The sequence below is a fragment of the Hevea brasiliensis genome, chromosome 15 (assembly GCF_030052815.1).
Source record: "Hevea brasiliensis isolate MT/VB/25A 57/8 chromosome 15, ASM3005281v1, whole genome shotgun sequence".
NCBI classification, from domain to species: Eukaryota; Viridiplantae; Streptophyta; class Magnoliopsida; order Malpighiales; family Euphorbiaceae; genus Hevea; species Hevea brasiliensis.
The window spans coordinates 58,465,722-58,478,303 of record NC_079507.1 but is presented as its reverse complement, the minus strand read 5'-3'; the positions used below and the strand labels follow the sequence as shown (position 1 = coordinate 58,478,303).

Here is a 12,582-nt window from a genome sequence, read left to right as displayed (position 1 = left end):
TAGCAGATGGCAGAAAAATTGCAAGCAATAGTGTGTGCCTTGCATTTAGCTGGAAGATTCAGCAATACTCTTTCAATTTTGACTTGAAGTTGTTGGAAATGGGAAGTTTTGATATGATTTTGGGAGTTGACTGGATGAAAACATGTAATCCCATTCTGTTTGATTTTCAGAATTCAAAAATCAGTTTTAAGAAGGATGGGAAGTCAATAACTTTGCAGGGAATTGGTGATTTGGGTTCTCACTCTAAGCTACTAAATTGTATGAGTTGTCAACAGCTTTCACACAAGCAGGGGAAGGATTTTCAAACTCCCTTGTTTTGCATACAAGTTTCTGAGTCACATTCTTCAGTAATTCCAAATACTGCAGCATTCTCAAGTAATTCTGTTGCATTTCAAGGTACTGCAGCACCCTCAAGTCCTTATTCAGTTGAATTGCAGTCATTATTGGATGAGTATCATGGGATTTTTGAGGATCCAAAAGGCCTGCAACCTTTCAGAAGTCACAACCATTCAATTCCCTTTGTATCTTCAACATTACCTGTCAATATCAGGCCTTATAGGAGGTACCCACATTTTCAGAAGACAGAAATAGAGAAACTTGTGGATGAAATGTTACAAAATGAGGTCATTAAATCTATTACCAGTCCATATTCTTCTCCAGTACTACTTGTCAAGAAGAAAGATGGCTCTTGGAGATTTTGCATTGACTACAGGAAGTTGAATGATCTTACTATTAAAGACAAGTTCCCAATTCCTATTATAGATGATCTTCTAGATGAGCTTCATGGTGCTTCAATTTTTTCTAAGATTGATTTAAAAGCTAGATACCATCAGATTAGGATGAATCCTTCTGATATTCACAAAACAGCTTTTAGAACACATCATGGGCATTATGAATTTACTGTCATGCCCTTTGGGCTAACAAATGCCCCTGCAACATTTCAAGCACTCATGAACCACATCTTTCAGCCTTATTTGAGGAAATTTATATTAGTTTTTTTTTTTTATGATATTTTGATCTATAGCTCATCTTGGGAACAACATTTACACGATTTGAAATTAGTCTTTCAAGTTTTATAGCAGCAACAATTGTTTGCAAAACTAAGTAAATGTTCATTTGGCAAGGTTGAAATTGATTATTTAGGCCATATCATATCAAGGGAAGGGGTAGCAACAGACCCTACCAAGATTAAAAGCTGTTTTGTCTTGGCCAATACCGACTTCAGTCAAAGAGTTGAGGAGTTTTTTGGGATTAACTGGGTATTACAGAAAATTTGTTCAACACTATGGTATTATCAGTAAACCACTCACTGACATGCTTAAGAAAGATGCTTTTCAGTGGGGTGAGACAGCTCAAAGAGCATTTGATCATCTCAGAATAGCCATGTCTCAAGCTCCAGTTCTAGCACTTCCAGATTTCAATAAACCTTTCATTGTTGAAACTGATGCTAGTGGGACAGGTATGGGGGCAGTTTTACAGCAGAATGGACATCCTATAGCCTTTATCTCTAAGGCTTTTGGCCCAAGAACTAAAGCACTGTCAGTCTATGAGAGAGAGCTGCTAGCCATTACCTTTGCTGTCTCTAAATGGAGACATTACCTAGAGCAAGGGCCATTCTTTATTAAGACTGACCATGAGAGTATCAAACATTTATTGGAGCAAAGGTTGCACACTAATTTGCAATTGAAGGGTGTTTCAAAATTATTGGGGCTGCAATATAAAATTATATATAGAAAGGGGGTTGAAAACAAAGTTGCTGATGCCTTATCAAGGAAACCTGCTGTGGATGGTCAACTTTATGCTTTACACTCTTCATTGCAGCCTACTTGGATGGCACAATTGATTCATAGCTATGAAGGGGATGTTAAAGCTGCTGAATTCATCTCTCATTTGTCAATAGATGAGCAAGGCCACCCTGGTTATTCCTATAAAAATGGATTGCTATTCCATAAGGATAGGTTGCATGTGGGCAGCAATGGAAATTTGAGAGAGCATTTGTTAGTTCTTTACTATAATTCTTATCTAGATGGTCATTCTGGAATTAATGCTACTTTTGTGAGGTTGAGCAGACATTTTTACTGGCCTGGTATGTTGAAATCAGTGGTGGACTGGATTAAAAGATACTTTAGTAATTGACTTTTCTGTTGTTTGTTAGAGGCAGTTACACTACTCTGTTGTACAAGCAGTTACACCTCTTGTATAAAAGGGAAGTCTTTTCCTGTATTCATTCATTCAAGAATCAATAACAGAAATATTTTTCTCTCTTCTTCAATATTTTTCTATTCTCTTCTCATCCAATCTCTATTCTCTTCTCACCCAATCTTCTATAATTCTACTTTAATCTCTATTTCTGAGATTAATTCAGATCTGATCTTTAACACTACCTCAGTGAATTTAAAATATATCAATTATACATGGTAATTGTTTGAGAAAAGGAGTTTATGAAGACAAGAAAAACATGTAGGCCAGAAGAATTGTGATTGAAGTTTGGAAGTGCTTAGGAGAGATGGGAGTAGTAGGTTGACTTTTCAAGAATATATTAAGAGGATTCCCTACAAAGGGGAAGAAGCACCATACAACAGAGTTACCAAATTCATAAGTCAAACTATCAAACTCTTTGATAGAGTGATTGAGCATAGATTGAGATATAACATAATCTGTATATATTCTATATGGGGAGTGAATACATGACTGTGAAATACATGTTTATAAAATGAGCATGGCTAATTCTTCACATGGTTGTGTGGCCCCATTTAGAACAAGCCGAAGGAAGGTCTGTTAATATAATTGGGTTGCATCCGAAGTAGACTTGCAGATGCACCGTTGCAGGTGTTGTTGAAACTATATCTTATGTACAAGGTACAGAGCCCCAAGGATGATATACTTCTGAACTCTTTTGCAATGTGCAGCCATAAAGTACAGATGTTGTGTGTGCCATCGGGTTTGAGATGATTTTTGATATATTTCTAGTTTGATGGTGAACTGCACTCTGCCCAGTTGTTTCCTTGTATGGTTATAGTGACTGAATAATCATGGTTCGATTTTGTTCTGTGCTTCACTACATGGTTTTCGTATATTAGTTGTGCCTGATATGGACGCTGGTCATTGTGCAAATGTTGTCTTGCGACGAAAATAGTTGCCCTGCTACATTCTTTCTTCAGTAACCTCCCACAGGAATGGCTAGAAGGGATTCGTGTAATTATTAAACATCTCAGGCCGATAACATCAGTTGAGGATAGCATTCCGTATAATGGGTCCACTGCTCCCACGACTTGACAATGCTGACTCTCGTTTCAGTAAGGTAAAAAGAACTGCTCATTAGCTCAGTGGTACTGTAGCCGTTTCTAAAGCTACGAGATTTCGAATTCAGATCTCAGTAGAAGCCATTTGTATAATAACAAAAAAAAAAAAAACACTGCTCATTGCTTTCCACCTTCCATTTAATTGCTTAATGGGGGATGGGGGATATTCTGAATGCAACTCTAGTTTATTTTTCTTTAATAACATTAATGTGGTCAAGGAAAAACAAATTTAGAATTTTAATATTTTTTTTATAATTCAAGATTTTTCTTGTGAATTTTTGAACTTTTAAAATTTATTTTGGAGCATTACATAAACATGTTTAAGATAGTCCTATCTAGGAAATAAAGGATCTAATTTCCTAATTAATTAGTATTTTTTAATTTAAGAATTTATCATTGTCCATAAATATGCATGTAACTAGTTATTTTCTTATGGTGGAATTGTGATCAATTAATTTGGGATCCTCCTTCCACATTTATAGGTGAATCCCATATAAATTTGAGAGAGTGTATAATTAGTGTGTCCTTGAGTGCACTAATTAACTTTTCCCTTTGAAGGTTCCATGTCATTGTAAGCAGTTCAAGTTCCACCAAAAGTTGAATCCCCCTTGAATGCTCCTTCTTTGTCTCTGTATCTCTCTCTTTCTCTCTTCATAAAGCAAATATTATTCTCATGACGTTATTAACAATAAATGCAAATCCATATTCCAACTCTAGAATAAATAAATTAAATAATCATGTCTCATTGCAAAAATGAAGGATGGTGTTTAACTTTGACATGTGGTTTAGAAAAATGGGGTTCAGAAAACTTCTTTCTGGTTTTTTTCTCTCTAGTTTTTTCTTTTCTTTTCTTTTCTTTCTTTGAAGCCTTTTCTTGTTCCCTTGGTTCCAAGGGTTGCCGCCAGCCTTTGATTGGCTGTCAGCAACCCTTTTCCTCTCTTATTTCTATGTGATACACTAAAATATGAATGAACACTAATAGAATGACACGTGTATATTACAAATAAGGAGTTAAAAGAACCCGGTATAGAAAAGAGGAGAGTAGAAGCACTCAACTCTTAGTCAAAGAGGTCGAAAATCCTAAAAACATGTTTAAGGCGGGATAATAAGGTCATAGAACTCGAAAAGGTTGGACTAAAAGTCTACTAGAACCTAGTAACCAATTATGCTACAGGAGTGCCTTTTAACCATCACATTCACTAAGACTAAAATTAAACCCTAAAGATATAGCTGAAAGCCGGGTGAAACCCAACCACTAAGCCTCTGGCCTTCCGACCTGTTTAAGGAGAATCAACAATATCAACAAGACACTGGACACACCTGTATCACAAACGGGTCGGATAGGTAAACACATCGATCGGATAGATATACTAAATATTATTGATCAAGCCTGTCAAGGTTGTCAGTGTCAAAAAAGTATCTGATTTGATATTGGAACGAATATCAATAGTTCAAATAGGCCACTTACTAGAGCTTTACATGTGTCGTGCGGACATTGGTTCCCTGGTTCTATAAATATGGATTGACCCCCTTAGGGGGGGGTGTTTAGAACGACCACCCTAAAGAAATCCTCTTAGGTCAAGCAACAGGGAGGTAACCAAGTTAAGATTGAGCCCATCCGACTATCCTTATTGACTCATAACACGTGCGCCTGATCAAGTGGTGTCACTGTGTTTCTTAGATTTTTCCAAGTTAATAAAGGAATTCTTCCATATCCATAGATTTTTTCATGAGTTTGTTTTTTTTCTTCTCTTTGATGGAGATTTGTTTCTGTCTTTTGGATGGTATTTTACAATTTAGGAGAAAAGTTATTTACACAAAATTTTAAAGACTTTTGCTTTGGTCAATCCGGTAGATAAGTTGATTTTGAAGCAACCATGAACTTTTTTGACATCACCAGTTTTATGGATGATAGAGAACTTTTAGTCCGGTGCTCGGATTTCAATACGATTCTCACCCCGTCACCCGTCCATAATATCTCCGTATGCAAAGATAGATTTAAAAAAAAAAATCTGTATTTATACCCTCCAAATCTTTGTGAGAGGTCTCTTGGATTTTGTTACCTATGCATATTTTGCTTCTTCAATTTTAGTAGAGTATAGATTTATAAGCAGATTGATGTATACTACTTTTCGAGTTTTATTTTCATTAATGTTCTAATTCTATCAATGAAATCTCTATTCTTGGCCAAAAAAAAAGAAAAGTGAAAAATGAATGCTAGAACTTTTAATTCCTCATTTCACCTTGAAGAAACTGTATATGCCTTATTCTTTGGCATGTAGTGAAAACTGATATGAACTCTTCCATATATTGGAGAAGAAATAGGAGAGTGAAAGAAGAGAATTTAAAAAAAAAGAAAGCCTCAAACTAATGTGAATGCCAAGATGATTCAAAGTCTGCAGTCTCATATGATAAAGGCCTAATTATTTTAATATAAGTCAATTTATTTATAATTTTTAATAAGACTTGAAACTCATGCAATTTATTTTTTTTATGTATATGTGTGGGCTTAATTTACTTTGAATAATTATTTAAATTTAGTTACTTTTTATCTTATTTTCTCTTATAATGTGAAAAAAAATATTAATTTTCTCTAATTTTATTGCACTATAATTTATTTTTTAAAATCAAATTATATATTGAAATTTATTAGATTTATTTTAATAATTGAAATATAAATACGTCAAGTCACTAAGTTTTGGTTTAATTTAAGACAATATTATTGATTTGTAAAAGTATTAATTATGTAACATATATTTAATATTTATTGCATAATAAACTAATTGAACGCTAAATTCTCTATCTTCGTTAATTCAATGATCAAATCAAATATAAAAACCTTAATTATAACTTCTAAATTCAAATCAGTTTATCCATCTTATTGTTTGTTGGGGCTACTCTCTCTTGTCCATGAAAAATCTTGGCCACAAGAAGCAAACACGGTAGAAGAAATAACCCTCCCTAGTAGGACTAATTAGTCACACTGTCCATCTATTAAAGCTTAGAAAACGACACATTAGCAGCAGCTGATATGATATGACAACCCAATGCATACATCACTCGCTGCCAATTCATATTTAAAAAGCTATTCTCTTGATTGGTTGGTGTTTTATTTTGGAGAAAAAGATATTGCAAAGGCTGTCGTGTGGCCCCAACCCAACATTATAGTCGTTGAAAACGTGTCTGATGTTCACCACCTGCCCAATCTGACGGTGATTTTTCGGAAAACCCTTTTCTTGGATTTATTTTTAATTTATTATCACATGAAGCCGAAGCTAACAAGTATTCAAATGTGCAGTGCAGATCGGTGGAAGATATGAAAAAGAAAAAAAAAATCTAGAATTGAGGTTTAATTACAGCCACTCCAGTTCAAAAAAGGACATCCACTCATTATTTTAGCATCAATGAAGAAAAGAAAAGATCAATCCGCCTTTCCTCCTTCCGTAGCACGTGAATTTTGTGGATGGAAACCACGACTCTTCAAGATACTTTCTCGTCTGCCACACTGCCTCAAAAAATTTCTTTAATTTTGTATTTTCAAGAACTTCCTAACTTGGGTGTTTGATTAGTTCTTTTATTTCTTGATTACTTTTTCATCATATTTATTTTCAATATTTAGCTCAACAAAATTAAATCAAACACCCAAGGGCAAGTCCTCATCAAGCAGGGTAAAATAAACTCAGAATTTGATATTGGAGTCCTCCAGGCTTTATACAAGCATGTGAGTATCTGGGTTCCTGTCACTATTATGCTTTAAGAACATCTACTCCACAATAAGTGTGTACTGTGGAAGGATAAGGCACTCAAATTACAACCAGATAAAGCTTCAAAAACAATTTATTTCAAGAAAATTAAAGAATTGACAAATGGACTTCTATAGCCAATCACCATTGTTAGGGCTAAAAGGCTATAAAAGTTAGGAGCTTCAAATACTTGCTGATGGCAAAGCTGTTAGGAAAAGACAACTGATCTTTAGGTATTAGCCTGATGGTAAACTTTTGCATAAGCAAGCCACACAGGAGTGGGTTCCATAATGCTAACAGTCTCCGAACAGCATATAGGGAAACAAGAATATATAACAACAGAATTGAGATACTAGACATGATCTAAATCTGGTTTTTATTTCCACAATGTAACAGAAGTTACATATAGCTACAAAATGTACTCAATGTCATCTTGGAAGCTAAGGATCCAAATGGATTAACAGAATGGGGAACAAAAGAAAAAAGGAAAACACCCTACACCAGCTCTCTCTCTCTCTCTCTCTCTATATAAATATATACGTAAAGTTTTGAAATCAAACAAAGGATTACAGTTCTAGTTTAAAACAAAATCAATGTGCTTACATCTTCAATTTACTACATCAATCACAACGATTCCCTTCTAAGTTGGTTTCATTTATTGTGGTTACTCTCCTTCCTTGGTGAGAGAGAACAGGTCGCCTCTGCAGAGGAATTCATTCTATTGGATTCTGCATAGCAGATTCAGGAGATTTCTTGCCCATGTTGTATGGTGCTGCACTCATCACCCTACATGCACAAACAAAGGTCTCAAATCAATTACGAGTCTTGGTAGTCTTGATTGAAGTCATTGTCATAGTAAAAATGAGGCTCTGGAAAATGTTAACATTATAAGTGGCAGTAGAACGTTTTTCTAGTAATATACTTATACATCATTTAAAAGTATAGTTACAGGATGTTCTCATGCAAAACCTAGGTTCTCCCTGCCAAAACATCTTACTTCCACCACTACTAAAGTATTATAGTTAGAAAAATAATTGCAAATAGGTCCTCTCCTAAACAGACTTAGGTCATGATCAAGAAACAAGCTACATCCACATAAAGGAATATTTATTGCATCATATTCTCTATTAATATCACCTGAATGTGGCTGGCACATGTGCCCCAGAATGGCGGAACCTCAAGCAAAAAAAACCAACTTTGAAAATTACCAATGCAGAAGTGTTTCCAACTAAAAGCCCCAAACAGATCAAAATAATATTCAGTCATTCACTGAATAAAAGTCAAGATACGGCAAGCAAAATTATTTAACCCCGACTAGTTTGGGATTAAGGTTTAGCTAGGTTGAGTTATATACTGCTGACAAAGTGACAGGATAAAGAGTGCATACATTTCCACAGATCATCACCTTGTTTACCATCCATAATGGGTCAACAATTTTTCATTAGATGTGAGGGATCAGTCAATTCATAATCAAATTGTGAAAAAATATTTCTTCTTTTGCTTGAATTTATACAACTTACCTCTCCTTGCGCTTCTCCAAAAACCGAGCCAAGGATGCCTTACGAGCCTGGGGCACTGCTGCACAAGAATTTAGAGATATCATTTTTACATGGCAAATACAATAATAAAAAATCTACATCTGAATAAAATGTGTTTGATGCTCAATGGATGAGCTTCAAAACTGGAAAGTTTTCAAAGAGTACATATGATGCAAAACTGTCTTCCAGAGTACAAGTTCATACCAGATGGCATCATGGTTGTTGCAGCAACAGATCCCATTGCACTTGTAAGTTTTGGAGTGTCCAGTTTACTAACAGGAGTGGTTGCAACTCCAGTGGTTTTAGTTGCCATTATTTCTTCAGTACTAGTAGACCCACTCCCCGACTGAGCACCTGTTTGTGAAGAAACAGATAAAGGGCTCGAGAGCCGGGAGCAAGGTGGTGTAGTTACATTGTGGTTCACAGGATTGACATCAGTTGCTATTGGTTTTGAGCTTGGTGCATGGACTTGAATTTTTGGCAGTGCCATGTTAGAGGAGATAGAAGAATCCTGCCCAGCCAAGAACATGATAGCCTGTACCTGCATAAAATTCCCAAAAGTGATTTTAAGCTCACCACAGCTCTATAGGAGAATAAGTAACAAGCACAAGTATTTTTCAGGAATAGAAAGAGAGACAACCTTCTCAGGTGATATATCATCATACACATTCACTGTGCCACCATAAAAGATAGTCAGTTGAGCAGGAGACCCAGAGGCTATCGCACTGTTTGTAGAAATAGGTTTCAATTAGAACTCATGTTTATGTTCAACAATATTTGTTTTATGTTCATGTTCAGCGAAGTTATAGATTACCATGATTCCATCATCCCAGTGACAGAGCCAACAGTAGGAAGAATTGTTTGTGGAGTCGTGACAGGAATTCCTCCAAGTAATTGAGGCTTCACTGTAGCACCAGAAACATTCTGACCAGAGGGGGCATAATAATTCTTGAAGAAAGGGTTGCTCAAGGAAATTGAACTTGCATGGTTGGAGACTGGAAACATCTTCATGTCACGAGGATGATGCACAGAATGCACATCATGTTGCACAGGATAAGCAGTCAATGTAAAATCAGTCCCACTTTGCCTATTGTGATTGAATGATTTCTATATAGTAAAAACCAGAATGAGAAATAATAGCATCGGTTGATAGTTATAAAAAGTGGCTATGATCTTTACCAAACAATTACCACAACGTCAGTCATGGTAATAATCATCAGGTTAACCTTGAATGGTAAGTGCAAACAATAAAATTCATCCCTCTTGATTTTTCAACTTGGGCTAACATAAAATTTGTTGAAAGAAAGGAAACCTAAACAACTATATTTCTATGGCGAATGATATAATACCTGGATTTCAGCCATAAACTGTTTTTGGTTAGAATCAAATGCATCTGCAGTTGAGATGGACAAGAATCCAGGAGACAATGAGGAATCAGATACAAGCCTTTTGGTCTTATCTTCTTGGGAAACCTTGAAAGAATTCAAATGAGGAAGGGCAGAGACCTTGTTGGAGAAGGGCCAGTGTATCCCTGAACTCTTACTAAATCCTACAGAATCCATCAAAAACAGTTAACAAGCTTAATAGCTTTAAGTTTAAAGACAAATCAGCTCGTCATGTTAGCTTAATTTCTCTAGCACTAACAATTTGGTCAATAATCACATTAAAACCCAATATATTAGGAAAATAAATTAAAATTTCAGATTGCACGACTCTTTACAGTTAGATGGAACCCTAAACCTAGAGATAAAACAATAAAATACCGATATTCTTGAAGGTAGTCCAAAAATTGTTAAGCGTATCATAACAGCAGATGCTGAAGATGTAAAGAATCAATTATATACATCCACACACGCATGCATGCATATTACTGAGAATACAGCTATTCAAATGCTGTCATCCAAATAAATCTGAAGTATTAGAGATTAAACCCATGCAACCCAATTAATAGGGGACCCATGCAACCCAATTAATAGGGGCAGAGAACTCAAATCAAGATTGGCTTTATTTGGGTCATCAAACGCTTCCAAATTAAACAAATACCTTTCTATTTCAAACCAAAGAAGAAAAGATAGTTGTTTAAAATTAGTAAAAAAGTTCCTCTCTTTTTCTTTTTCCCTTTCATTTGTTCAATGCAATTATCAGAGTTTTTCCTGTTCTACACACAAAATTGACAAGGTACTTGCAGAGAGAAAAATTCGAACTCCAAACCAAACAAAAATCCTAAAGCAAATTTACACAATTTCCATATGAAACAACTGAAAAAGAACTTGCATGAATTAAATAACAGAATTAATGGAAGATAAAAAGGAATCACAAGAGAAGAAACACAAACCTATCTCTTTGTACCCATCACAATTAACCTCTTCCTTGACCACAGCCAATGGTTCCTTTGAGTTCAGACCCATAAAATCTCTCTCCATTTTACCTCTCCTACCTCTCAAAAAACGAGAACACAAAATTTAACTGAAACCCACCTCACCAAACTAGTCCGAAAACTATAAATTCACAGATCAATCCCTCCAATCCTATCCCAAACCTCAGTTTATAGAGAGGAACTAGAGAGAGAAAAACCAAAACAAAAGCTTCCAACTACAGCAAAAGGCAGAGAGAGAGAGAGACAGAGGGGTGTATTTTGGCCTGAGAAGATGAATTTATAAGATCTTGACCGTTAATTTTTGAGAAAGAAAATAAAAATTAGGCTTTTATCAAAAACCAGGTATGTGATACCGGTATATCCAGTTTGGTTACCGGCTAGTCCGGTAACCTACCACGTGCGCGAGCATTTAATTTACATTTCACACTCAACAGCAACTTGCGTCTGGTGGCCACTGGTCGATGATAACGTACCACGTGTACTATTCTACCATTCATGGACTGACACGTTATTTTCTCACGTGATCAGTTTCCCTCGTGAATTAATATTTTTCTTTTTTTTTTAATAAAGTGATGTACGAATTGCAAGCTGTCACGAGAAATTGCTGAGAAGTGATTTTTTTTTTAAAAAAAAAAAACCATTTTCCATTATTTCACATTGGGTTTGTTTTTCCATGGTTTTGAGATCGGTGTGGTTTAAAAATCGACAACGGCAAAAGTTAACAACTTAAGATTTATATATTATTCATCTTAAGTACTATTTGGTAAATATTAAATTTATATTGTTTAAATATTGAAAATATAATTTAAAATATTTAACTAGTTTAAATTTTTTTAATTAAAATATATTAAATTTAATTATAAATTTTGAACCAAACGAATTCTTTTCTTTTTTTTAAAATAGAAAAACTGTGATAAAAATTTTAATTATTAATTTTGATAAAGTCAGACTAAATTACAATTAAAATTTAAATCGAGATGGACTTTAAATTCATTTTAAGAGATTCTTTTATATTGAAATTAGCTCATATTATAATGGTAATTATCCTTAATTTTGATTAATATATTTTAAAAAAATATTTTTTTTAATATTATATATTTAACTTTCTTTTAACTCTTATTATATTTCGTGTATCCTGTTATAACATTGCGTATCTTTTTATCTGTAAGTCATCTTCTTTTTTCTTTCTTGATGATTTTACTTAAATAAATAAATTTTTATACTTTAAATTTGAGATTTTGATTAACGATTGTGATTTCTAGTTTTTTTTTTCACTTTTTTATTAGAATAAAAATATTTATTTATTAATTTTTTAATATGAGTTACTCACTAACTGAACGTATATTATTTATTTGATAAAATTATATTTAAATTTCAACTCCCCTAAGAAAAATAAAGCTTTTTCTTAAGTCTATGCATTTTAATTCATTTATTGTGCATATTAAATTCATGGACCACACCCACATTTGATTTTATATTAGAATTTTTTTTTTTAAGATAATAAGATATTTTGATAGGTTTGGAGTTGATATAATTTATTATAAAATCTTTAAATATGACTTAGAGTTGATCTAATTTATGATAAAATCTTTAAATATGATTTAGAGTTGAAAAATTATATA

General features: G+C 34.1%; 1 protein-coding gene across 3 annotated transcripts; it reads right to left on the bottom strand.

The window, feature by feature from the left end:
* Positions 1–7,404: 7,404 nt before the first annotated feature.
* On the bottom strand, positions 7,405–11,258 carry LOC110669729 (protein TIFY 6B). Of its 3 annotated transcripts, none has more exons than XM_021831491.2 (7): positions 10,919–11,258; positions 9,933–10,132; positions 9,398–9,690; positions 9,224–9,308; positions 8,788–9,124; positions 8,566–8,620; positions 7,405–7,831 (listed from the first exon to the last, which is right to left on the bottom strand). In XM_021831491.2, the coding sequence occupies exons 1-7, from the start codon at positions 11,004–11,006 to the stop codon at positions 7,759–7,761; spliced, it is 1,131 nt and encodes a 376-aa protein (XP_021687183.1). In that variant the 5' UTR covers positions 11,007–11,258; the 3' UTR covers positions 7,405–7,758. The 3 variants fall into 3 exon arrangements, with proteins under 3 accessions (XP_021687183.1, XP_021687182.1, XP_021687184.1); XM_021831490.2 differs by having other exon boundaries at positions 8,566–8,623; positions 10,919–11,251; XM_021831492.2 differs by having other exon boundaries at positions 8,566–8,623; positions 9,398–9,588; positions 10,919–11,234.
* Positions 11,259–12,582: the final 1,324 nt, after the last annotated feature.

Excerpts from the sequence above, each read along its gene's own strand:
- LOC110669729 (XM_021831490.2), bottom strand. The coding sequence starts at position 11,006 with ATGGAGAGAGATTTTATGGGTCTGAACTCAAAGGAACCATTGGCTGTG. Across the intron at positions 9,309-9,397 it reads ACTGGGATGATGGAATCATG|TGCGATAGCCTCTGGGTCTC; the intron begins GTAATCTATAAC and ends TTCTACAAACAG. Across the intron at positions 8,624-8,787 it reads AACAACCATGATGCCATCTG|CAGTGCCCCAGGCTCGTAAG; the intron begins GTATGAACTTGT and ends ATTCTTGTGCAG.